Raw genomic sequence first — 27,286 nt, forward strand, 5'->3', positions numbered from 1 at the left:
AATCTTATCTCACTCTCAATCATCATTTAATGCAATAATGCTTTTACACCAATCAATCTCAACCTCTCCATGGAAAGAATAAAATAATGATTTTATTTTCAAAAATGTTTTAAAATTATTAAAATATTAATTTATATTATTTAATTCAATTTTTATTAAACTAAATCAAATTAATTTAGTTTTAATGAAAAATAAAAAAATGAGTTAAATTTCAGTATTGTATATGTGAGTTTAATCATTTAGAATTTTATAAACATTTTAAATCTTATGATAACTAGGAATAGAATTTTCGTAATATAAAGTTAAAGATTAAATTTTTTTTTTTGGGTCTATTCTACGGCAACATTGAGAATTTCACTTATTAGAGTATTATAGATTAAGGAGGAAAATACAACATAGTGTCCAGAAATTCCAATAATTAATTTGATTAAATATTGTTGTCCTTATCAACTAATAGATTAACAATCAAGTATGTTTTTGTATTTTAAATTCAATTATGGTTAATCTTGACTTTCTTATAAATTAATTATATATAAAGTTTATCAATTAATATTAAAACAACCTTAATTTTTTTTGACCAAATATAATTCAATTTTTTTGTGGTGAAGATAGAGAGAGAATATACAGAAGACTTGTTTAAATCCATTAAGAAAGAAAAAAGAAAAAGAAAGATATGGTCAATAAATTGTTGAATATCCTCAACAATATATTCATGGTGTGAGTAAGTGAACAAAAAATAAAATAAAATAAAATAAAATTTGGCATCACTTTTAAGATTAAGTTGGTGATCTAATTGTCATGGCAGTTTTATTATTACGATAACCTTATCATGGGTTATTTTAAGATTATCATGTTTGGTTAACATTTATTAATCAATTGAGATTAGAGATCAACATGTTTGGTGTCAAATCTAATTTTATTTAACATTATCATAATGATGATATTAAAAATAATAATTATATATATATTGTTTAAAGATATCGATTTATAAAAATTTTAATACTTCATTTCTTGGAAACAAGGTAATATTAAATGATTCAATCAACAAATATGAAAAATAAATTTGTCAATAAGTAAATTAGCTTCTTCTAAAACATTACGTACATTACATTTTTGGAACGAATTTGAAAATCCATTAAAATGAAAAGGAATTTTCTTTGAAAAAAAAAATTATAAATAACATAAAAAAAGCAAAGCTTATTGTTTTATTGAGCTATAATCAAAGACTAGCTGCTATGTTTGATGCTAGCATTTGCTGTAAATACTATAAACAGCAGAAGATTATCTGAGGATACAGAAAAGAAAACACGAAAAATGATAATTATCTGCATAGACAGACATAATTCATAGTTCAACCTACAAGTTTGTCTTAGGTGCTTGTAATTGTCTCCTAACTAATGCAGTGTACACCCCATCTTTGCCAAGAAGCTCTTCATGGTTGCCACTTTCAACAATCTGGCCATCAGAAACGACTGCCACAGTATCTGCACTTTGGACAGTTGATAGCCGATGGGCTATAACTAAAACTGTTCTTCCCTTCATTAGAGAATCCATGGCATCCTACACAATATGTGTGAGGGGAGAACTCATCAACTATGGACTCAGCTTAACTAATAAGATTTGTGTTCAATAAACTGAAAAATTCGATAAAATTGAAATTAATTAGTACGTGATATTCTCACCTGCACGAGGTATTCACTTTCAGCATCTAGAGCACTTGTGGCTTCATCCAGAAGGAGAATCTTTGGATCCATCAGCAGGGCTCTTGCTATTGCTACCCTCTGTTTCTGTCCTCCTGAAAGCCGTACTCCACGCTCTCCAACATGAGTCTGATATTTGTCTGGAAATTTTGATATGAATTCATGCGCATTGGCCATTTTCTGCAATTCTCAAACATTCAAATGTCAGTGCCCCGTGGTGTACAGTGTAGAGATACTTACTCTTGAAGATGCAGAAGCTTACTGCTGCATTTTCTATATCGCTAATGTTGGCCTTGCCTTCGCATCCATAGGCTATGTTTTCCTCTATTGAGCAGTTGAAAAGGACTGGTTCCTGGCTTACTATGCTGATCTATACATCAAAGAATGAAGTTTATCATATTCTGAAACTAGATAGTTACACAATGAGTTATTAAATAAACAATGAAGTGTGATGTTCTCATAAAAGTGAACAAACAAAATTTCTTTTTAATTTTCTTTAAATGTAATCAAAATCAGGATTACCTTCCTGTGAAGATGTTCATGTGAAATTTCTACCAAAGGAACCCCATTTAGTAGAATCTTTCCTTTCATTGGGTCATAAAACCTTTCAATCAAGTTTGCTATTGTGCTCTGCGGCAGACAAAGTGAACAGATGGTAAATATGCTGACCTACCCTTCAAACAAAAATCTTTTGCCAGAATGGATTTTGAAATAAGCTGGAAATGTTTAGAATCAGTACAAAAGCTTCAGACAGAGATATTACTTTTCCTCCACCACTAGGGCCAACAAGAGCAACCTTTGAGCCAGGCTGCAGTTTAAGCGTTATTCCCTGAAAAAACAGAATGTTTCAAGTAAGCTAATCACAATATCATTCATATCAGACATCATGTGCACACTAAGACAAGTATGAATACGTGAATACCTTGAGTACCATATGGTTAGGACGGGACGGATAGGCAAACCAGACATCGTCTAACTCCACATCTCCATCTTGATCACTGAAATAAAAGAAAGCCTTTTGTCACTTTCAGCACCTACTTCTATGTAAACCATATTTTCCGGGAGTGATGCTGACGATCCACCATTGGCATTGACACATATTCATGGACAGAATTATAAGAAATAATGAGTGATGCTGACGATCCACCATTGGCATTGAGACATATTCATGGACAGAATTATAAGAAATAATGAACTAACCCCAATGGACACTTATTTCCTGATTTTGGCATTGATGAGGAGCGATCCAGAAGCTGAAAAACGCGCCTGCTCGCTCCTGCGGCTTTCATTGCAACTGTGTATAACCCTGAGAGTCCAGATACAGAAGATCCCACTGCAAGTGCAAATAGCTGAAAGGAATTAATGGAAGTAAAAAATTGGAACAGCAGATGGCCAAACTTGATGAAGTAAACATCCCACACATCACTTGATATACATCTCTAGGCAACAATGGGCCTTACCTGTAAGGCTATAAAGAATGAAGGACGTTAGAGCACCAGGGGTCATGGAACCTGTTATTGTCAAATTAGCTCCATAGATAACTACCACGATAACTGATAATGTTGATGCAGCATTTAGACCTCCAGAGAAGAGCCCCACCACTTTCTGTTGCAATAAATAGATGAGACTGTTTGCCACATGAGAGAGAGAGAGAGAGAGAGAGATCAAATTACATCAGGGAACTCACAGCTTGTTTAAGTCCAAGATTTAGTGTCTCATCAACTTTCTCAGAGTAACGTGATATCTCATAACCTTCTTGTGCGAAAGATCTAACCGTGCGAATTGCACCAAATGATTCCTAAACAACAATTCAAAAACTTTGTATCTGATTTTCCACAAAGGCTTCCTAGTACATCATAAAACTACAGCACAAAAGATACTAGACCATCAAATTTCAAATAATTGATAGGATATGACTCAACTCGTGTCTGAAAGATATTATAGGTACTGAGTTCCTAGATTCATATAACACCACCAATTGTTAAAATGGTTCAACTGGTTTTGGCTTCTATCAGCATCATGTTTAAGCCATTTAACTGGTTCCTTATTTGCATATCACTGCTGATATTTTTGTAGTACATCACCTGTGGATACCTTGTCAATAAAGACCAATCAGGCTGGCCAGTCATTGCAATTTTATGGTCTTTTATACCTTTATACTTCAAAGAGAAATATCTAATAAGATAAATTACTTGATAACTCTAGACTCCGGGAATTCCATCAAAATGACCAACATGCTTCAGTTATTAGGGTTTAAAAGTTATCAAACACTGTTTTCAAAAAAAAAAAAAGTTATCTAAAACAGAATTTGTGCATTACCATTATTTAGTTATGCACTGAGATTTGTAAATGGCAGACAATACCTCAGCAATTGAAGCAGCTGCTGCTGCTGCAGCTTGAGTCTTGTGAGAAAGTTCACGAAGGAAGCGGCCAAATTTTCGAACAGCCACAGAAATTGCCGGCACAACAGCCAAAGCCAGCACTATAACACATAACAACTAATAATATTGAGGACCTATTTAAAATAAATAAAACTTCAAACTAGTGCTTTGGGATTAAATAAATATTTACATGTTAGCTTCCATGATGTTGCAAACATGAAACCCAGGCCTATAAATGCAGTTGACAAATTTCTAAGGGCCTCAGAAAGATTGGTAGTTGCTGCATTCTTTATGATCTGAGTATCTTCAGATAGCCTGCTCAAAAGTTCCCCTGTTCGAGTAATATCATAGAAGGCTATCTCCTGCAAAATTCATCAACTGTTATAAACAATAATTCACATGAAGATATCTGTCAATATCCAAATGAAACATGAGTAGTAAGAGTAAACTCACTACAGTAATAATGTTTTACCTGGTTAATAAGATGACTAAACAAGTTCTTTCTCAATCGAGCAACCACCCTTTCACTTGCAGAAGAAAATAACCATGCTCGTAGTGCTGTGCAAACTGAACTGGAATGGGGAACAAAAGCAATAAAAGATGATGAAACCCTTGAGGTGACATAAAGAGACTAATAATCTGTATTGAAAGGAATAATTTGCATGACTGATAGGTAAAATAAAAGCATAAATGTAAAAAGTGTTCGTACCCAACTACAACAATCAGAAAAATTTCTAGTATGGTGTTCCTGACTGCAGTTAATGCTTCAGCTTTCTGTTCAGGTGTTCTGATATCTCCTGACACAATATCTATTATCTTCCCTCCAAATTTTGGCTGTAGCATGAACAATTCAAGTTCATTGAAACTAAACTCAAATCTCCAGAAATAAGATTAGTTATCTTAATTTCTCCTTTCATTTCTTTTTGTGTGTGCGTGAAGCAGAAAGGGTCAATAAGTAGCACGTAAAGGATACATACAATCAATATACTTGACGTGGAAGCAATCAAGAGAGCGATTGTTGCTAATATGAGTTTCCCTGCATCAGGCTTTGCCTGTTATATGATATAATGTCAAAACTCCAAAATTTTCAGTTGCATAGCTCTACTTAACAAGAAGTGTCAAAATTCAGCCACTTACAAGTGAAAATACTCTAGTAAAGCTCACATTTGCAGCCTGAAAATTTTCATGAAGTCATCACATCTTCACATATCAGTTAATATAGTATCTAAATTTACATTATCCAAAAGAAGCCACATTTACCGGTACTGCATCCCCATGCTCAAGGTCAGTCAAGTTATCATTTTCCAAGGTCTCATTCCTCTTTCTTCTTCCCTATAAAAATGAAATTAATATTAGAAAATAAAACACTGACGATAATAATTTTGAATGTAGAGCTCCAGGCACAGCTTCTCAAGAAAATTTTCATGCAATGTAAGCATGCAGCCAATGTAAAACTATAACTTAAAAGTCTATGAGAAAAGTAGGTATGCACCAATCAAATGACCAAATAGAGATTTGAATTGGATTCTCAAGCTTTTAAAATGTATAGACAATGGAAACTATGACCTTGATCACAATCAAATTCACAGCCAAAGAGCAAAATCAGTGCCAGAGAAACATAGTTTCAGCCACCAAGCAAGCAAAGAGAATTTCAGCGGGAATTAAATGGAAATAAAACTGAAATATTTTGCTCCATTGTGATTTAATCATTTTACACTAAAACGACATGCCATTAATTGTAATTCAGTACACACAAACAACAGAATGAAATCTGAAAACCATTCAAGCATAAAAGAGAATCATAATATTCAAACACATTCCAATTAATGGAAACATTTAAACTGAATGTCATCATCCAAAGCACCAACAAGAGCAAAATTATAGGCTATAAACCATGAATTAGAACATGTGCGAACAGTTTAAATCAAACGCAAAACGTAACCCAAAAACCAAAGCAATATAGGAACTTTAAAGAACAAAAGAAACAGAACAGAAACAAGGGAACAAACTTACTCCTCGGTCCAACAGAGGAGTTCTGTCAGACCCACCGGAACGCATCCCAGAAAACCTGTCTCTGAAAGCTCAATCCTAGCAAAGATAAACGCAGCAACAATAGTAATAATATCTACAACCAGGTTCCAAGGTTAAGGTTATAAAAGAGTTGCACAACGAAAAGTAACGTACGAACCGGGTGATGAAGTTCAGTTGACTGCAAAGTCTGCGACACAGATTATATTAACTTTTGCGTTCCTTGGGTGGTTGATGATTGCCCATTCATTAAGACAATGATTATTAGTATCCCTGGCTACCCCTTTTTGGAGAACAGACGAGCACACAGAGACAAGAACTTGATTGGTTACGTCATCGGGTGCGTAATGACCCCTGTAACTTTTGGTCTACTTTCTGTCTAAAGCACTGTTCACGCAATTTGACCAGTGGACATACGTGGTGGCCGCTGGAATCCAAAAAGAAAAAGAGAAGGGCGAATATTCCACACCATTAAATGGTATTTATATCATTTTTTCTTCACAGACCTGGTAAACAACTGACACAAATTTCATTTCAAGTATTGAAATCATACTACCTATATATCTATATCCAAAAGCCTACTCCCACGAGATGGGAACCTTATACGTTACATCCAAAGGACAGCACCGAACTAATTGAGACCAAACAAATTCTGGGTGATCCCAAACAAACATCCAAATTTCAGAACTTACCTTTGTCTTATAGTAAAAAGGTCATATAGACCAATAGACTTAGGATATGGATGAAATATAGCTACTTTGAGTTGATGTTTGCGAGCGAACTGATGCTTGGTACAGTCATTACCAAGTTTAACTTTGAGTTTATATTGATTATGGATCGAGAATGAGAATTTAGCTTTACGACATTTAATCTCTAAATGTTTTTTTTTAATTTAATAATGACTAATTATTTTGAATTTTTAAATAATTTATTTATGTCAAAGTAAAAACTTTAAAAATTATATGAATTTGATTAATAGTACCCCATAACAGGATTCATGATTGATGCTCTTGAATGCTTTGTTGGCGTGACAAAATCAACGGATGATAACAGCAAGACAAGATTTTGGGGAATGAGTATGGAGGCAAGGCGGAGTGAATTTAATTAAGTCTGGCCATAAAGAAATCCATCTGATCAGCTTCTGGGCCCACCTTAGGTCCTCTTTTCCTCACTGGATTGGGCTACAGTAGGCCCAGATTGCCACCCACTTCACGCTCTCTAGGTTTCCACATTTCCAATTCCGAAAAAGTGAGCGGTTTTCCTCCCACCGCTGACGCTGAGCTCGTGTTCCTCCTTTCTCTTAAACCCGTCTTTCTTCTTCCCATTAAACAAAAAAAAAATGCCGCCGTTAACCTTGCTGCAACTCCGCCGGCTCCTCCAGCACTTCCTTTCTTCTCCCTCTCCCTTTCAACCCCACGCTCTCCTCCCTCTGAAACCCCATTTCACCCCTACCCATTTCCCCAAATCAGCATTTCTACTCTCTAAACCCTTCTCAACCCAAAACCCTGATCCAATTGCTCGGTCTCTTTCCACTGAGATCCTCAAGAACCCTGATTTAGACCCTCTCCCAATCACCCAAAGACTCCAGCTCAGCTTCTCTCATATCAAGCCAACTCCTCTCTTAATCTCCCAAACCCTCAATCTCTCCCCTGAAGCTGGCCGTACTGTTATAGGGTTTAACGATTGGCTTCTCTCAGACCCTAATTTCAACCACACCGATGAAACGCTGTCGTTTTTCATCGACTATTTCGGTCGAAGAAAAGATTTCAAAGCTGCCCATGATCTCCTTGTTAACAACAAATCTGTTGCTGGGCCTAAAACGTTCGAGTCCTCCGTTGATAGGCTGGTCAGGGCTGGCCGGCCTGCCCAAGTTCTCGGGTTTTTCGAGAGGATGCAGAAGGATTATGGGTTCAAAAGAGATAAAGAATCACTAAGACTGATAGTAGGGAAGTTGTGTGAAAATGGGTGTGCAAGTTATGCTGAGAAGATGGTGAAAAACTCGGCGAATGAGATATTCCCGGACGAGATGATATGTGATTTATTGATCAAAGGTTGGTGTGTTGATGCGAAGCTTGAAGAAGCGAAAAGATTGGCTGGGGAAATGTATAGGGGAGGTTTTGAGATTGGTACAATGGCTTATAACGCAATGCTTGACTGTGTTTGTAAGCTTTGTAGGAAGAAAGATCCATTTCGACTTCATTCGGAAGCTGAGAAAGTTTTGCTTGATATGGATTTTTATGGGGTTCCCAGAAATGTGGAGACTTTTAATGTGTTGATGAATAACTTGTGTAAGATTAGGAAAACTGAGGATGCAGTGAAGTTGTTTTATAGGATGGGAGAATGGGGGTGTTATCCAGACGCAGAGAGTTATTTGATTTTGATTAGGAGTTTGTATCAGGCTGCACGAGTTGCAGAAGGCGATGAGATGATTGATAGGATGAAGTCTGCTGGGTTTGGTGATAAGCTTGGTGAGAAGGAATACTACAGTTTTCTGAAGATTCTCTGTGGGATTGAGAGGGTTGAGCATGCTATAATTGTTTTTAAGAAGATGAAGGCAGATGGGTGTAAACCTGGGATAAAGACTTATGACTTGTTAATGGGGAAATGGTGCGCTCATAATCGGCTTGATAGAGCCAATGCACTTTATAATGAAGCGGTGAAAAATGGGGTGCCAGTTGAACCTAAGCCGTATAGGGTGGATCCTAGATATATGAAGAAAACCAAAGCTGTGAAGGAGGAGAAGAAGAGGGAGACTTTGCCTGAAAAAATGGCTAGGAAGAGGAGACGTCTTAGGCAAATTCGACTAAGTTTTGTAAAGAAGCCTAAAAGGATGATGCGCCATGTCTAAACTTGGCCTGTGCCTTACTGAAATTTTAAGTGGTATGACAATGTCGATTGGAGTTGCAGGCTTTTTCTGAGCTTGGATAATTTATTTATGATGAGTTTTGTTGTTATAAAATTGTGTTCTCGTTTTTGCTCTGCTGTTGGCACCATTAGAAATAAAAATTATGTTTGAGTAATTCCTCTTACTCATTCGATGCTTCTTACAAAATGAGGATTGCAAGTTTAGGTCTTGATTGCATGATGCAAAATGTACATGAGTTTGATCCTAGGACATCATTGCTTTTTTAATTTTACCACTTACTGCAAGGTGTTATGCAGCCGTGTTCTCATGAATATACTGAGCAATGTAAATCAACCGCGTAAGTGTTTTCTCTTAATTATGTAAGCTGAATCGTAGCATGATCGATTGCCAGTGCCACAGTGTATTTTTGTTTTCACTTATATAGGTTCAAGTTCGGTCTTGCTTTACAGGTTCTGCATTATTCTTCTGAGTACCCGTTGAGTTTACAGAATTTACTAGTGAAATCTTTCTCTTCAGATCCATGTTTTTGCTTTTGTTGGATAACTGGAAAGATGTTGGAAAATGATCAGACTTATGACATTGATAAAGTTCACCATACCTCATTTCCTTGTTTGGATATAAGGAGCTCTCCTGAATAAATGAAGAAATGAGATGGGCAACATGATAATGTAGATGGCAAAGCTGTCGAATCAGTGTAGGACTTTCAGCTACCATTTGTTGCATAACAGATTGGCCAAAAATGAATGGACGTGCCCCATGGGAGAATGGCATTGACTAGGCGATGGCTTATTAGGAAACGACTGAATTGATGTCCCTCTCTGGTTTGTTGAGGGTTTCGTTTCCCTGAGGCCTGAAAGGTTATTATCGTGCTGAAAGCAAGACCAGTTGAATTCGGTCCGTCTGTGAATTTGTTCAGCTTTCAAGTTCTGTAAAATTTACAATTCGTCATTCCTCATTTCCAAAGAGTACCCTGGTTTTCTCTTATTAGAAATCATCTATCTATTATGTTATTCCACATCTTCTGAGGACATGCATGCTTTATCATACGTGGGAATGATCCTGAAGTGCTGTAATTTCATGGAACGGTTTGAATTGAAGAAACATGACACTTCCATGAAGCAGTGACGCTGCAAAGGCAGCCATGTTTCAGGGTGTACCCTTACTCCCTACTCCACTGAATTTGTGTAGCTCGAACATTTTGAAAACCAGGAAGATGAACTGTGCCACTTGATCTACACTCAAATGACGAATCTCTTTGTTTCAGTTGAATGTTAAATGTCGAACCCAAGGAACTTCTGCGTGTAAAACACGTCAAAATGAAACATGGAACCCCGCCAAACTTTGAGAGGTCTTTTGAGGCTTGCCTTTATATCAACTGATCTGCCAGGATAAGACACTTCATAAAATTTCATCATTTACATGATTATCTTGGGAGAAAACAAAGAAAATACTTAAAAATCAATGTGAAACCGAAATATTAAGCATATGGATAGTGCCATTATTAAACTGTAAAATGGGCTTACAACTGGGGCCAACTTCCCTAGGCTCACGTATTTCCTTTTACAGGGATGTGTTCCTAAAACAATCCATAATTACAGCACTGATCAAACATGATAACCAAAAATCGAATGAAATTAAGTAGGGCGTGCGATGCATGTTGTCTCCATTTGGTGGAAAAAAAGAGAAAAGGAGAAATGTGCCTCAGGGGTCACTACGTGTACAGTGTACTCCAAAGATTTGCCTTAAGATCTAAACTCTGAATACACAAAAGAATTTCAGGCAGGGGCAGCCACACTTATCATGCATTTAGGTTTTGCCAAGTCAGCTCAATTAGGTTCCCCAGACCACTCCAATTTCCGTGTGCTCAGAGAATTTCCTTCCAGAACCGAACAGATCTGTCAGTCCCACAGGAAATGAAGGCAGCCTCTGTTGGTGAGTGCTCGATCCAACGAGGTGCACCAATATGGTTGGAAGGCCACTTTGCCACTTTTTCTGCTGTCAACGCATCCCAAATAACAATCTGCATCCATCAGAGAAAAATTAGCAGATGCCAACCATAGGAGAATATATACTTGCCACTATTCTCAGGAAGTTGAACAAACCTCATTGCTAGGTTCATCTATAGATAGCACAAACTCTTCAGTATCATTAAAAACGGCCTGCAGAAAACAGATTGACGTGTTTAGTAGTTATGATCCATAAAAATCTTTAAGATCATTAAATTCTGCTTTAAAATGAACACATGACCAAATCCTTCCAGTTAATGGCAAGTGTTGTTTCAGGTAGAAAATCTACAAATTGTGTGATAAGTCTTTTATATACCTAATAGCAAATTTGGAGGATAGTTCATTAGACCTTGAGACCTCGCAGAAGAGGTGTGACTGCTAATTAGCTTATCCTTTCAGCCACCATGCAGTAACTATAGAAATATTTAAATAACCAAGACAACAAGGAAGCTTAACCAAAAAGAAAACCACCCTTGCATACCTGGCACCGCGATTGTATGTGAGTAGATCCAAGATATTGTTTGACCAATCTTCCAGTGCCAATCTCCCAAAGCTTTACAGTTGAATCCTTTCCACAAGAAAGAACAAACCTAAAAAGTTGATACTATGGTCAAGTTTTTTTAAGCATGCCAAGGCACTAATGCATATAACCACGCGAAGTTTATGAATCATCTTGCGAAGCAACATCCTATATATTCTACGTGATTAGTTCTTAAAAAGAAATTTGTGCCTCTATATGCACTTTCTGCCACCAATTGATTTGTGGTTAAATTATGCAATTAGTCCTTATAATCTATAAAAGATGTGGATTTAGTCCCTGTACAATAATTTGTCTAAATTGAGTCCTTATACTTTTTCAATTTGTTAATTTCAGTCCAAACCCTAAAATCATTAAGTTTCCACCATCAACTATGCTGATGCAACATTTGATGACATGGCAAATGCTGATGTGACATTTGTTGACATGACTACCAATGAACAAAACACCCCAACTCCTTTCAAGTCATGGATTGGTTTCTTAAAACAAATGGGAAAAGAAATTGAGAGAAATCTTACGGACACTTGTTAGAACACTGAAACATCACTTTTTTCTTTCCAAATTTCTGTTTTGTAATTGGTCAATTTGAGTGGAAAAAAAAAGATCGAGTAAGCTTTGCAAAAATTATGAAGACATAATTTAACGGTGTTAAGGTTTGGACCACCATTAACAAATTGGGAAAGTACATGGACCTAATTTACAAAAATTATTGTACAGGGACTAAATTCACATTTTTAATAGTGTACAGGGATTAATTACATAATTTGACCATTGATTTGCACCCCGTAAACCGTACTCTCCTTCACTATCTGTTACAAACTAAAAGTAGACTACGGCCCTTGTCTAGAGAAAAATTCCTAATTTTATGACATAACATGTTTTCTCCATTTAATAATATAACAATATAACATATAAAGCTGCATCTTCTGCAATTTATAGCTCATTTAATTTATAAATTACAACATATCCTACTTATAATCAAACCATTTAACATCTATACCTTTGATCCTTTGTAAAACATGCACTTGTGGCCTCTGCTGTTCCATGTGCACCAACTATGGAGCGCACACAACTGGCACTTATTCCATCCCATAACCGAATAGCACCATCTTTAGATGCAGTAACATATATGCCACCTCTAGAAGAATATCTCACCTGCACATGGAAACAGATTGAATTATGGACTTAATAGTCTCAATTTATCTGTAATAAATGGATGAGAGATCCTTCTATTTTGGAAGATGTGATATTTTATACCTGATTAATGGCTCCATTAACACCAATCTCTGGGGGATTTGCAGATAGATAACATTGGAACGTATTAACATCGTACAAGTGTGCTATTGAATGATCAGTTCCTGTCAGTTTTCATCCCGACCTTGTAAGTAGTCAAATCCTGGTAATAGACCAAACTCAAAAGAAAGAACTCCTCACAGAAGTTCACCTTATGCCACTCTAGCTCAGATGCTTACCAATTTAGCAGAGATACAAAAATTAGATCAGCATTTAACAAAGTACATATTTCAAAAAGGTTCAACTTACAACAAGAAACAAAGCCATTTTCCACTATGTAGGGTTGGATATATGAATCATATTGCGCACTTTGCTCAAGGTTCATATCGTTTTAATAATTTTTTTGGTACATAAGGGTTTAATAAACTTAAAATACAAAAAATAAAATACTATTGAATAATTCAAAGTTGTCAAATATGCAAACTTTCGTATTCTGAGACAATTCAAACATGCTTTACAACATCTACGGTTCTATCATCACCCCCTGTTAAATTACTGAGAAAATATGATTATATACTTTTTCCGAACTTCAAATCATGATCATTTCATTTTGATCACTCCTTATCTGAAATAAAGTAAGAGAGTATCACTAGATTAACAACCCTCTGTTATCAAGAGATGAAACAGGCTTTTACTAAAAGGTAGGTTAAGTAACCTCAAAAGGTCTATCTGGTATATGAAAATTCAAATGGATAACACAGTACCAGTAGTTCAATTAAATCAAATAATTCTAAGTTTCAACATGTCCTAGTCTTCCACAAGAATATTCATCTAAGGTTCAATGATAATAATGTTGAATAAAAAATTAAGCAGGCAAGAAAAGATCAAACACAGAAAATATGAAGCAAATAATTTACCTGCTAGAAGGAAATCACCAGATGGATGGAAAGATACAGATCGTACATTGTGAGTATCCTGGGTTATCATAAGTAGAAAATTTACTATAATGTCATAAATACATACTAAAGTCAAATTCTGCAGCTAAGTTCAGAAACCATGATTGAAACAGTGTCAAAATAACAGGCAAAACCTGGATAACTCTGAAGGCTCTCTTTGCAGTAGCTTTGGAAAAATCAAAGAACCTGTAAACACGTAATAAGCATAATGTTGAAATGCCAGTTAATATGAATTCTATCTACCACAAGAAACAATAAAGTTTAAGGCAAAAAAAAACACAATTTATCATTAAGGAGTTACTGATAAACTTAAAATGAGAGGAATATAAGAAATGCAAGGCAGAATGAAAAACTAAAAAGAAACCTAAGAGTAGATTAAATTTAGATGAGAAGTCATACTTTATTGTGTGATCTTTTGCCCCAGATATCAGCACAGTACTCTGAGGATGGAAATCCAAATCATTTATTGGCTGCATTTCAGCAGAAAGTGTTAGACCATGCAAGGGAAAATAAACATATTTAATCAGCTTTTAGAGTTAAGGGAAACAGAGAATATGTATAATGTATAAAGTAATTGTTAACATCTGACTCTATGAAGATGACCCTTTTAGACTCTATCATGAGAGGTCTGAAGCACAAACTTTAACAAAATCAAGAGATCTATCACTTCAACCACAAATTATGAGAAAAATATACAGATTCAAACAAAGAAGAAATACAAAAGAAGCAATGCACAGCCACAAAGTATGAAGAATCAGTTCCTTTATAGCATTCCCCTGATCCCAAAAGAAGCAATCATGAAAATAATGTTAATAAATTTTAGACACTAGCACATGTTAGTTGCAGTTCAGTGAAAAGTGGGACCTTCACTTGAAAGACACCAGAAAAAATTAATTGATCAAATATACAAGCATCCAGATATATCACAGAGAAGACATGCAAAAACAAGATGGAAATGAACTGGAAAGAGAGGTTATAATGAAAAATAATTAGGGTTTGGAACTAAATTAAACATAAAAATTATTTTTCATAATCATGAGAATGGTTGGCATTAAGCATACTGCGGAAAAACCAATTCACCAATACCTGTACATGGTCATAAAATGTCCTTATGACTGGTCGCACAGGACCATCCTTTGAATCTGGCAGCATCATTTGCTTTATTTTTGATATCTGCCAATGAAATAACATCACGGGAGTTAGATATTGTCCATGTTGAAATACACTCAACCACACAAATACCAGAATCATTACCTCAAAGAGCTTAATTGATGTGTCAGCACTTCCAGTAGCAACAAACCTCCCATCAGGACTAAACCTTGCACACCTCGCAATATTCTTAAGAATATTTAACCCATCAGTTTTATGTCATTCAGTTTCAAGAACATATTGCAGAGATATGTTAAGCAAACCTTGTGCTCGGAAAGATGCCTTGTCTCATGCTTTGGAAAGCTCTTTGATGAGCCTTTGGTATCCTGCACAGCACTGGTTTCACAATAGACATTCACTATGAGTTTATCCCTGCTAAAAGGAAGGACTTTCAAACTTAAAAAGCTCAGATTCTTAACTACATATTAAACTCACATTAATGCATTGAAAACAAAAGGGCATACATATCAAACTAGTTAAACTGAAAAAGCAAGGATTTAAGCAAGAGGTATTGCCTAAAGTCAACAGAAGAAACCCGAGGAGCCGGAAGCGAGCCAGAAGCCAAAGCTCCCCCAAGATCAAACAATGTAGAAGAAGAAACCCCTCTTAACATCTCATCTTTCTCCACTGCAAGACCCTGTTATCACCTTAGAACTAAAAAAAGAAGCTTGCCTTTTTTTTTTTTTTTCTGTTTTCCTTTAACCCAAACAACAAAAGGAACCCACCTTAGCAACAAGTTCAAGAAGCTTGTTAGGAGGGGCTTCAACGTCTAGAGGAGTCATTGTTGCTGCAGCCACAGCTCTTGCAGCCTAGAAAACAATAAAAGAAAAAAAAAGTTCGATAAAATCAGGAATAAAAAAAAGAGGGGGAAGGGTAGGGAGATTGAAGAAGCGGGATTACTTGGGTGAGATTGTGATGGCGAAGATGAGCAACGATGAGGGAATTCAGTTGCCTGTAAAGTTTCCCTTCTTGGAGTGTTTGTTCCAGGTTGTTGCCTTCCATTACTAAACCTTTCCTTAAACCCTAACTCTCTGCACTATATAATCTTAGAAGGAAAGGATTTTGCTTAGTTACATTCAACTTATCTTCAAGTGCAAAACTATTTGCCCACTAATCCATCGGTTAGAGTAGAAGTGGAATGTCAACTGACCGTTGCAGGACGCCTTTTGCTGTATTGAGTATTAGCCTCAGTTATATAGGCCAAGTATTGGGTTCGGAAAGCCCAACATCATATTACAGTAAGTAATGGACCATCAACTAGAGTCGGGTTGGGTTCAGGTTCCCAACTTCGTCCTCCTTACACGCCCCGATCCGTCCCATGTGCCCTTTTGTCTAGTATAATCACATGCCACCATGTGGTTTTGTTCACGTGATAGGAAGGCCTTTCCGGATTTTTATCCTGTTTGGTGGGGTTGGGAGACGAATCCAATTTTAAGCTTATAAAGTGAAAGGCTTGTGGTTAACAAAAGACCCAGCTTTTATGAAGAAGGTAGTCGCAATGCTTTGGCTCTTAGCTGCAGGTTTGCAAAATTTTTGTCTTTCTTATGAAAAGATGGTAACACAAGTTTATTAAATTGAAGCAAAGTTTGATCAAGTGAAGTCTAATTAAAAAGAATTAAGTAGCTGTTAGCAAGAGATAGAGAATTAGGTAGTAGACTTCACTTATATCTTTGTAGTTTTAGCTTTTTTTTTTTTAACATAATATCTGTGATTTTTTTCTCAATTAATGTTTTTATTTCTATAAGAGTTTATACTCTTATTTTCACTTAATAAAATTATCAAAATATTTTTATTTTCACATTTTACAAAATAAAATTAACAATATAATTTTTATGGAAATAGAACTTATTTGTAGTGTTAATTGAAAAAAAAATCATAAGATGCTATTTGAAAAAAGTTAAAACTACAAGGTTCTCATAAGTTAAAAGTTCATTATCACATGTATCCGAGTATTTGACTTATTAATTGATGTATTATCTTTTATCTAAATAGTAGAGTCGAATCTTACTTCTTCGGTTATTAAAAAAATATTCATTATCACATGATGACTTTGATTTCATTTAAAAAAAAAGAAAAAGAAAATCTAATTTTAAAATTTGCAACCAAAAAGAAATTAGAGCTTTTGGTTATTAAGGGTTATAGGCTTAAAATATCAATACTGTTGGTAATGGTTCTGACCCTAAGTTAGAATGAAAACTAGTGTCGGCAAAATCTTTTTATTCAAAACGACGCATTGTTCATGAAATAATTGCCACCTAATTGCAAATAAAAAAAAAAAGGACCGGTCCACATTTTGGTGTGATTCTAGTAGATAAGCCATGCAATTGGCACACAAAATATAAAAAAGAAAATAAAAAAAATTACAAGTAGCAAAGGTTTGGTGGTTGGGCCATGACCCTTAGAGAAACAAACAAATGAACAGAGAGAAACGTCTCCTTTTCCCCGGTGAACAAGTCTTCTGAATTCTCCCCACCGACACTGGTAGCAGGGCCCTGCCGGGTGGTGTATGACGTGTTCTTATGCCCCACTTGCTTCGTCGTTATGCGGATTTCCGTATGCTTGCTAAAACTGTTGGGTTCCATTCCAAGGATACCCCTACTCCTTTCAAGACAATTACACCATGGAGGCTACAGTAGTAAGCATCTAATGATGTCAAGATGCCACGTCATGTTACACAAATTTAGAATCGTTTTTTTCCAAATGGCATACAATCATATGCTTCACCAACCGCTCCAATCAAATTACTAGTACATCCATTCACAATTACATGAAATGGGCAATATAGAATTTTGTAAATCTTTTGTATGAAGATTATATTGAATCATGAAAAAGAAGAAGAAGCAAGATTGTTGTTCTTAAGTTAGTTTGTTTTTAGGGTAAAATACCCTTAGTTTTTTAAATTTTAATTAAAATTTTAAACAAATTTATTAATTTTTAAAATAAATATTTTATTTTAAAAAATATCATTCGTTAGACAAATAGATTTAACTGTTTGTTAATGGTTAGTGTTTTCGTTAATTTAATGATATGATAACATTAAAAAAATAATTTTATCTTTTATTAAATAAAAATTAATGTTATATAATTTTTTAAATTAATAAAAAAATATTTTAATTTTTTTATATTTTTATTAATCGTATTTATATTTTTGAAACAGATTGTCAATTTTTAATACTAATGAATTCTTATAAATTTATACCTAAAAGTTAGAGATAATGTATTTTACCCTTGTTTTTAACTTACTTAATTATGAAAAATACAAAGATTCTCTTTGAGTTCATATTTTGCGAATTTTCTAATTTGAGGGTAATATAAAAAAAATAAGTTTTTTAAAATAATTTTTTTAAGAAAAATAGTTTAGCACAGAAGGGTATCATGGTGATTTTACACCTGCACGTTAACTAACGACCGCTGCAGCCACATTGCATTGATGGCTGGATCTCTCTCAGACACAGAACTATAAGCTTTTACAAGCTCACTCGTACTCTAGAAAGAGCTCCCTTTCCATGTGAGAAGGATCTTTTCTTTCTCTCTCTTTCCATTTCCTTGTGTAGATCTTAAGCTTAATCACAGCATAGAACATCAGATAAACTATCCGGGTGTGCATCAAGACATGGAGACTGTCTTGTCATCAGCTTCTGGATCCATTTCCAAGCTCTGTAGCTGTACCATTTTGCTTCTCTTCTTGTTATCTTGCTCCACTTTCACTTCTACAGGTAAGTTTCCGGTCAAATGCATGGTTTTTCTTAAAGGGAGTAGTTCTTGTTAGTAAAGAAATTGAATCTGGGTTTTGCTTAAATGCTTCCATAGAGTTTGGAGCTTGAATGCTCTCATTAGGTGGTTGATTGCTAATTATAGTAACATAATGTTATTTTGTTTTTGTATCCAAGTTTTTTAATATAAAGGGCAAACTGGGTTGCTGAAATTAGCTTCAAAGCTTGATCTTGTAGTTTCTTTATGTCTTGATTGGATTGGAAAGTTGGATTGAGTTATCTGATTTTGGCTGCTGTTAAGAAGTTGAAGAGATTGAGGAAAATGGAATTGTTCTTCTTGTTTTTTTAAGGCCTTCTTCCTTAATGAATGATCAGTTACTCTGTTTCAACAGTTTGGCATTTATTTTAATTTCCAAAAGTATAAATGTAAGCATAATGAGTGCAAGCCAGATAGGTTTTTTGCATCATTTGTTGTCCCTGTTCTTCTTAAAAGGTGGCTCAACTTTAGTTTTTTTACAGCAAAGAGGGTATTTCTTGGGAGAAGAGAAATGAAAGAACTAAAACAGTGCTGGACACACTAAGATTTAAGTGCTTTAACCAATAAAATGGAGAAACTTACCAAGAATGGAGATCTGTGTGCTCGAAATGTAAGATCAAATTGTACAGTATTTACCGACATAGAACTGACCAAATTTGACCCCAAAGACTTTGAAGTGTAGTGTCATAACGCAAGAGATGCTTATTGAAGTTTATAATTGAAGTCACCATCATAACAATCATACCTATAATACACAAAAGGAAAAGATTGGAGGGCTACTTTTACTTTTATGGTGTAGTACATGAAATTATTAAAACGCTTTACATCTATGCCATTGGGGTATCAAGACATTTTACAATTTGTTTGGGTCTTATATGTGTCTGCAAGTTGCAGTAGATAATGCTAGACAGGCCAAAGGTCTCTACCCAGGCCAAGGCTAAAAAGGCAAAATGCTATTGACGAGCAAACTTCATGTTTTGCATGTTAATTTCTGATTTTGTGATCCAGACCTTAATTCACAATAGTATTTGTTCAAAACTCAATGCCTTAATTATCTTTTAATTAGAGTTTTGGGATCTTTTGGCTGTTTCTGTAGAAGCTTATGATGCACTTGATCCAACTGGCAATGTCACTATCAAATGGGACGTAATAAGCTGGACTCCAGATGGCTATGTTGTAAGTATTACTGAAGGGTCTGGGGTGCATTTGCTTTTTTACATATAAAGAGCTAATAACTTACCTTCAAAAATCAAAATAGATTTTTGGAACCAGCAAGATTTTCTATCGGAAGTTTAACGCATTGATTTGATTGTTTGCTCTGTTTGATTAGTTTTCAAAAGAAATCACTGATGTCTTTTTTTTTGGGTGTGTATGCAACTGCCTCTTTACTGCACAGAATAATTTTCAAAGGAGCATTGCTTTTTTGCTGTTCATTTTCTTTCAAGGCTCACAAAAAGTGTATATTTTTCTTCAACACATTCAGAGATATAACACTTAGGGTGAAAATATAGCCAATCCAGCATTGCAGTTCCATGAGTTTTTGTTTTGATGTTAAAGCCTTTTTTATTTTCCTTCTTTCCTGGATTTCTAATACTAATTATTCTTCTTACGACTTTGGTAGGCGGTTGTTACAATTTACAATTTCCAACAGTATCGACATATTCAGGCACCTGGTTGGACATTGGGGTGGACATGGGCAAAAAAGGAAGTAATCTGGAGCATGATGGGAGCCCAAACTACAGAGCAAGGGGATTGTTCAAAGTTCAAGGGAAACATACCACATTGCTGTAAAAAGGATCCAACAGTTGTGGATTTATTGCCTGGAACTCCTTATAACCAGCAGATAGCAAATTGCTGCAAAGGCGGGGTGATAAATTCATGGGTTCAAGACCCTGCCAATGCAGCAAGCTCATTTCAGGTTAGTGTTGGTGCTGCAGGAACAACTAACAAAACTGTGAGAGTGCCTAGAAACTTTACCCTAAGAGCACCAGGTCCTGGATATACTTGTGGCCCTGCCAAGATTGTGAGACCAACTAAATTCGTGACTCCGGATAAAAGGAGAATAACTCAAGCTATGAGTAAGTTCCTTGCTCTACAGCTCTGCTTTTTAAGTCTGAACTAATCAAGTTAGATATAACCCTTTTTGACTTATTGTATAGATACATCATCTGGCAAGACATTACTGATTTTCATTTGAACGATATCTACATGCTTACATGCATACTTGCTTCACTTATAAAATTTAAAGACTTAGTATAATGTATGTTCTATGAATTTGTATAAAATTATTATTGGAATTTAGTAGTTTTTGGTGAAGAAAGTTAAATAGTAACATCTGCAACAATTTTCTTCTCCATAACGGACTAAAGCTTGAACTAAGATGGAAAGTGAACTAAGTGTATTTTTTTAGTAATAATTCAGGATGGTGGAACAATCTTCTAACTTCAGTCTATCTTACTTGCATCTCATTGCAGTGACGTGGAATGTTACATGCACATATTCACAATTCCTGGCTCAGAAGACACCTACTTGTTGTGTCTCCCTCTCTTCCTTCTATAATGACACCATTGTAAGCTGCCCGACATGTGCTTGTGGCTGTCAAAATAACATAACAGAACCTGGGAGTTGTGTAAGGTAAGTTATATCATTTGTCTGTCCTTTTCCCCCTCCAATTATCCTTTATAGTTTTGCAGCTTTTTTAATTTCTCTCTCTCCGTGTCTTTTTTTTTTCTTGGTGATGACATCCTGCAGTGAAAGGTCTCCATATTTAGCTTCAGCTGTTTCTGGTCCAGGCAAATCTAGCAATTCACCTCTGCTTCAGTGTACAAGCCATATGTGTCCAGTTCGAGTTCACTGGCATGTTAAGCTCAACTACAAGGAGTACTGGCGTGTGAAAATCACAATCACCAATTTCAATTACAGAATGAATTACACACAGTGGAATCTAGTTGTGCAACATCCGAACTTTGACAATCTTACCCAGCTTTTCAGCTTTAATTACAAATCATTAACTCCATATGCTGGCTTAAGTAAGTCTAAGTTTGCCATGATTTATTTCTTTGAAGTAGCATCATTTCATTTTCCTAAATCTGTGCATAGTTCTCTGTTATATTTCTAATATATATTTTGTGACCATGGACTCGATGAACTTTTCTTACTCAGATGATACTGCCATGTTATGGGGAGTTAAGTTTTACAATGATTTGCTCTCAGAAGCTGGCCCTCTTGGGAATGTGCAGTCAGAACTATTATTCCGAAAAGATGCAGCAACCTTTACTTTTGAAAAGGGATGGGCTTTCCCGCGGAGGATATATTTTAATGGTGATAACTGTGTCATGCCACCTCCGGATGCCTATCCATGGTTGCCAAATTCTGGTTTTAGGCCAGTTATCTCTCTACTTAAGCTGGTCATGACAATCTTGGCATCTATTGTTTTCTTATGGGCTTGTATGTGATGAATACTGTCTGGGGAACTGCTAAAGCCATTTGTTTGACAGCCCGCGAATCCCATCTGATTTATATTAATGCACCAAAGCTTATAATGATCCACTTGATGGGGTTGGTATAGTGTTGGTGCGGGAACATAGCATGCTACAACCAGGTTCAGGTGCACAATGTCCCGTTCTTAAAGCATTTTGGCGTCTTATTTATTTATGCAGCTTTGTAATTGACACCATTTCTTTTTGGAGTTAGCTGCTTTGTTGTATGTTTATTCACATCATACACACGATCGATTTGTTTGTAGAGTATCCACAAACAAGTTTGTAGCATTGTATTGACGAACATCAAAAGAAATTATAGTTGATATATGGTTTGTTATGTTTCTATTGCACTCAGCCATATAAAACTATTTTACATCCCGAATACTATGTAAAATGCAGAAGAGAAAAAGGCTAATTGATTAATATATGACATTTAAACTGCACGAGAGACAGAGAAGGTGAGACAATTCAATTTACACCATGATGCAATACTGATGCAGCTCAAAAGTGGGGAATTTCTGGATCATGTGAAATTTAGTTTATTTTTTCACAACTATCACAAATCATCCCGCGCTGACCAGATCTGCAAGTTTCTAGAAATGAGTTATGACGTATACCTGTAACGAATGAAGGTCCAATGCAAACAAACCACTCTTCTTTATCTGTAATACTTTCTGAAAATCTTCTTCTCTCCAGATGATCTCTACATGTTCAACATAAACAGGAGCGCTGAGAATGCCATTGTCAATATGGCGATTGGATTTACATGGGCAGAGTTTGGTAGGAAGGGGTATGTATCAGGAGGAGGCAACAAGCATTCATCCCCATTAAAGTATACTTTGCGAGGAAATGCCCAACCCTGCTTGAAGGTAAATGTGTCCTTGTTTTTCCTAAGGAGCACCTCAGACTGGACATTTCCTTGGGGCCCTGCTTCCATCAATAGGTCATTGTAGTATTTCATACCATAAAACATGCCGGTATCATCTGCATAAGCAAGTTGATCACAGGTGTTAAGAATTCTGGGATTCCATATTTGCTTCCAGGTTAGTCCTGTCAGAGTTCATTAAATAGAAATGGTTAGGCACTCACTTATGGCTTCGTAGGGCACGAGAGGCTTGTAATCAAAACTAAAGACTTGGGTGACGGCATTGAGATTGGGATGCTGTGCAACAAGCGTCCACTGTGTGTAGTTCATCCTGTAATTAAAATTAGTGATGGCAATCTTCACACGCCAGTAGTCTGTAGTTGAGCTTCACATGCCAATGCACCCTTATGGGCACATGTGATGTGTGCATTGCAGCAATGGTGTATTGTCTTTCCTCCTAGTGTTTATTCCTGCGCGGTGTGCCTCCTTTGAATCACTCCTGTAGAATCCAATCATCATGAGCAATGAGCAGTATCCAAGAATGAAGTTGTCGTGTGCTTTTATGGTTTAAACATTCTAAATAGAATGTTTTTGTTATGCGCATGTTTTCGCATTTAGAAATCAAGATACAGATCTATCAGCCAGGGGTAGATATTGAATAAGAGGCTTACCTAATACAGTTGTGTTTATTCTGGCAACCGCAAGCGCAGGATGGGCAAGGAGTGATAGTCTCATTATAGAAAGATGAGAATGAAACACAACAGCTTGGGTTCCTTGAGGCAAGAAATTGTGAATAAGTGCATGTCACATTCCATGTCACTGCATACAATGAAAAACATTAGTTATTATAGTAATTTACTAGCTTTAAATAATAACTTGAAAAATTGGAAGTGAAACAGCGCTTACTCAATGCCTGAGTCTTTCGCCGACGATCAGGTGTGAAGTAGATTGTGGAGGGCACAACCTTTGCAGGGCCACAAGTGTACCCTGGCCCCGGACCAAGCAAAGAAAAATTTGTGGGTAGTTTTACTGTCTTATTCGAAGTTCCTGCGAGTCCAACACTCACCTGAAAGGCCGATACTGAACCTGAAGGATCTTGTCCCCAAGCAGACACCACGCCGGCTTTACAACAATTGGAGAACTGCTGGTTGTAAGGAACTCCAGGGAGCAAATCAAGCACTATAGGATTCTTCATACAACAGTGAGGAACATTTCCTTTGAACTTGGAACAGTCTCCTTGCTCTGTGGTTTGAGCTCCTACCATGGACCATATCACTTCTTTCTTAGCCCATTGCCATCCTAGAGTCCAGCCAGGGTTCATGATGCTACGATACATTTGGAAGTTGCTCATCGTCACTGCTGCCTGGTAGAATTTATCGAAGATAAAAAGTAAAAAAAATAAAAAAAAAAAGAAAAAGTGAAAAGATCAATACACAAAATGATCTGGGGATCTCCCTCTAAAAAAATTCAGAAGAGAATGAATTGGGGGCTCTCTCTATGTTGTTTTTTCTCATTCTGTATGATAATATAAAGTTTCCCAAGAGTCATTTATGGCGTAGGGAAAGGTGGCAATAAGATTTCAAAGTTTTGCTTTTGCCCCGGATAATTCTTCCATGGCATTGGAGGTTGATCTTAACCCTGCAAAATTTTCCTATTTATATGGCTGATTTGGTATTCTACACTTTGTATTTGATTCCTAAAGTTACACGGACAGGGAAAGCTCAAGCCGAAGATAACTTTCTTTCTTAAGCATTAAAGGTTTGATTCAACTGCCATACCAACTCATGAACATGTGAACTTTAGTTCTAGGAATGAATATAACACTATGACAAGCAAGGCTTCCTTCAGAATTTGTTACTAAAAGAGGAAAAAACGACAAACTGCCATGTTCAACTCACCACGTAGCCATCTGCAGTCCAAGAGACTATATCCCATTTTATTGTTATGTTTCCAGTCGGATCCAGTGGATCATATGCAGCTAAAAGTATGGGAAAAAAGAGTCAGCAGCCAGAGGTAACAAACAGAAAACATGAAGTTTCTTGCAAGAAAACATTCTAATATTTCTATATGATATTGTGAGAAAGAACTTTACCGGCATTGGGAAGCATAATGAGAAATAGAACAACTAGACCACAAATGAACTTCAGTTGTAGAAATGAGCAGCATTTCCGACATTGGCAATAACTTGGAGAAATGGAGAGGAATTTGTGAGATGTTGTGGTAGATTGATCAAATTCCATTTGCCAGAATTTCACTGAAGTTCCAAGCTCCTGGCAAGAACTCAAAGGAGACTGGAAGGTGTTTGCCTTTGTACGTTGTGTTAAGAAGGAAAGGCAAGAGTATATTGGCAAAGAATGAGTTGAAAATGTCTTACCAACTGGTTGTTAATATTTCATGGGATATTTTCATCTTTCTCCTCGTCTCTCTCTTTTGACACATTAGTTTTTAAAAAGGTTTTCTGCATCTTGAAGCAAATCTTTTGCGAGGAATGATGGAAAAGGAAAAGCTGGCGGGAGAGATTTTGAGAGGTTTGAACAGAACTGCTCAACAGTTCTTCAAAATTCACAGTGCTGTGTGTGGTGGTCACCTACGTATATGTGTGTGAGGAAATGTCAGGTATTGGACTGCTTCAATAGCAAGTCTTCTATTTCTACTGGAATTTCCCTCTTTGAGCCTATTGATTTTGGGGATTGTAGTGCTGCTTATTCCTCTTGAATCCATATCCATTTGTCAAGTCTCATTCTCTCATGAAGCCTAACCCATTTTAACTCCAGCAATATTCAAACTGAATTTTTACCCTATTCCTTGAGAGTTTTGGTTCATTATATTATAAATTGGATTGTTTTCTTAATTACTATTGTTTCCTTGTTCTAAATCAGGTTTTATGGTACAACCTCTTATGTCAAGGTGAAAAAAAAAAAAAAAGAATGAGCAAATTGGAGACTGGAGAGTCTAAAAGGATTAAATTTAGCTACTTCTGCCACCCATCCAGACAAGAGGGCGCTGGGATGTTGGAGGCAAGGCAAATGAGCTCTCTCTATCTGAATGTGATACCTCAGCTTAATTTAAAAGACAAATGCTTAAGAAAGCAAAATAAAAGATACAAGGTAGCTGTCTCTTTGTATGCATCATGTGTCCTCGGATAACCTTACAATTAACCACTCACAGACTTATATATAACTGCGTAGGGTTGTTGAAAGGGAAGCCAAATCTGAAGCAGTAAAACTAGACAATTTTTCTTTATACCAGATAAGCTAGACAAAATTTGAGCGGTTAATGAGCACAAGTTCAAGGCATCATGATGATGGAGCTGAAATAGCTTTAGGACTCGGATTATGCAAGGCATTTGCCATTACCAATTGCAAAGTGTTTTATTTGATCCATTTTCTTGCTCTGCTTTATTAATTCCTCAATTTCAGTTACTGAGATGAACTTAACATCCAAGTAGTACAGTGCGCAACAAAAAGTTTGAAATTAGTGTATGATGATCAAGCTGATTTAGAATTATTATATGATAGAAAATATATATTATAAAAAAGGTTTGAAATTAAGAAAAGTGAGTTGCTTATGAGTATCCTTACCAATATTACAAAAATAATTAAGTGGGCAAATTTAGACGTCTCATCTGTGAAAATGACTTTGATACTCATTGGATAGTAGCCGCCAATGAGATCTCAACGTCATAGGAAAAAATTGCTAGTTAAAATATGGGATTGAAACCAATTGTATTATTTGATTAAACTTTGAGTTGAACGATATAGTTGATGATATATTTAGAAGTCCAGCTTCAGTGAGTTTTGCTCAGATTGTGAAGCCACGGAGGATTAGGGTTGAATGGACAACACACAATAAGGATGACTCAAATTTAATGTGGTTGAAGCTTCAGTTGGGAATTAGGGGAGAGGCAAGTATTGATGGGATTCTTCGAAATTATAAAAAGAAAGTAGTGATGAGATTTGCTAAGTCTATCCGTTTTTGTGAAGCTGATCAGGTGGAAATTCTGGCCATAAGAGAAGCTTTCTCATTGTTCAGCATGTAAAGATTTGGTTTAATAGCTCACCATTTTACTTGATGTGAGAGGTTCTTATAATACATATAGTCCTAGTAATTTCCACTAATCAAGGAATGTACAAGGTACTACAAATAAATAAGAAATAACAAAAAATCAGGAAACTGCCTTCTTCATCTAAGTCACCATGAACGAATGCATTGTGTACACCAAGTTGATGAAGAACCCAATGTTTAGCAGCTGCAATTGCTAAAAGAGTGCGCACGGTGGTAAGTTTAGCAACTAGTGTGAAAGTCTCAATATATCTAATCCTTCCACTTGAG

General features: G+C 36.0%; 5 protein-coding genes across 7 annotated transcripts; 2 read left to right on the forward strand and 3 right to left on the reverse strand.

Annotated features, from left to right (window-relative positions):
• Positions 1-1,177: 1,177 nt before the first annotated feature.
• LOC110417475 (ABC transporter B family member 25-like) lies at positions 1,178-6,626 on the reverse strand. Its single transcript, XM_021429829.2, has 18 exons — positions 6,270-6,626; positions 6,095-6,169; positions 5,342-5,413; positions 5,219-5,254; positions 5,059-5,133; positions 4,791-4,915; positions 4,554-4,653; positions 4,272-4,443; positions 4,064-4,182; positions 3,388-3,498; positions 3,161-3,305; positions 2,901-3,033; positions 2,623-2,698; positions 2,464-2,529; positions 2,223-2,330; positions 1,963-2,070; positions 1,683-1,880; positions 1,178-1,560 (listed from the first exon to the last, which is right to left on the reverse strand). The coding sequence occupies exons 2-18, from the start codon at positions 6,137-6,139 to the stop codon at positions 1,357-1,359; spliced, it is 1,893 nt and encodes a 630-aa protein (XP_021285504.1). The 5' UTR covers positions 6,140-6,169; positions 6,270-6,626; the 3' UTR covers positions 1,178-1,356.
• Positions 6,627-7,342: 716 nt separating this feature from the next.
• On the forward strand, positions 7,343-9,272 carry PNM1 (Pentatricopeptide repeat (PPR) superfamily protein). Its single transcript, XM_021429830.2, has one exon. It carries the CDS (start codon positions 7,449-7,451, stop codon positions 8,955-8,957), a length of 1,509 nt encoding a protein of 502 aa, XP_021285505.1. The 5' UTR covers positions 7,343-7,448; the 3' UTR covers positions 8,958-9,272.
• A 218-nt stretch (positions 9,273-9,490) lies between these two features.
• On the reverse strand, positions 9,491-16,010 carry LOC110417477 (Transducin/WD40 repeat-like superfamily protein). 3 transcript variants are annotated; one of them, XR_016351304.1, is made up of 15 exons: positions 15,758-16,010; positions 15,583-15,666; positions 15,373-15,494; positions 15,121-15,193; positions 14,963-15,046; positions 14,795-14,881; positions 14,108-14,178; positions 13,843-13,894; positions 13,670-13,727; positions 12,777-12,877; positions 12,520-12,674; positions 11,463-11,571; positions 11,078-11,134; positions 10,499-10,995; positions 9,491-10,355 (listed from the first exon to the last, which is right to left on the reverse strand). XR_016351304.1 is itself a non-coding variant. In XM_021429831.2 (14 exons), exons 1-14 carry the CDS (start codon positions 15,857-15,859, stop codon positions 10,840-10,842), a joined length of 1,311 nt encoding a protein of 436 aa, XP_021285506.1. In that variant the 5' UTR covers positions 15,860-16,010; the 3' UTR covers positions 9,491-10,839. The 3 variants fall into 3 exon arrangements, 2 of the variants coding, with proteins under 2 accessions (XP_021285506.1, XP_021285507.1); XM_021429831.2 differs by having other exon boundaries at positions 9,491-10,995; XM_021429832.2 differs by having other exon boundaries at positions 9,491-10,995; positions 15,373-15,484; positions 15,758-15,812.
• A 2,277-nt stretch (positions 16,011-18,287) lies between these two features.
• Positions 18,288-22,426, forward strand: LOC110417560 (protein COBRA-like). Its single transcript, XM_021429963.2, has 6 exons — positions 18,288-18,573; positions 19,704-19,783; positions 20,229-20,685; positions 21,082-21,241; positions 21,359-21,636; positions 21,770-22,426. The coding sequence occupies exons 1-6, from the start codon at positions 18,471-18,473 to the stop codon at positions 22,060-22,062; spliced, it is 1,371 nt and encodes a 456-aa protein (XP_021285638.1). The 5' UTR covers positions 18,288-18,470; the 3' UTR covers positions 22,063-22,426.
• Positions 22,427-22,480: 54 nt separating this feature from the next.
• Positions 22,481-25,490, reverse strand: LOC110417559 (COBRA-like protein 4). The gene is given in 8 exon segments (XM_089783719.1): positions 22,481-23,073; positions 23,179-23,330; positions 23,332-23,362; positions 23,365-23,453; positions 23,626-23,773; positions 23,861-24,317; positions 24,853-24,932; positions 25,047-25,490. Coding segments are annotated over 8 exon segments (1,386 nt in total). The 5' UTR covers positions 25,195-25,490; the 3' UTR covers positions 22,481-22,792.
• Positions 25,491-27,286: the final 1,796 nt, after the last annotated feature.

Source organism: Theobroma umbraticum, unplaced genomic scaffold (assembly GCF_002168275.2).
Source record: "Theobroma umbraticum cultivar Fairchild unplaced genomic scaffold, ASM216827v3 scaffold_50.0, whole genome shotgun sequence".
Taxonomy (NCBI): domain Eukaryota; kingdom Viridiplantae; phylum Streptophyta; class Magnoliopsida; order Malvales; family Malvaceae; genus Theobroma; species Theobroma umbraticum.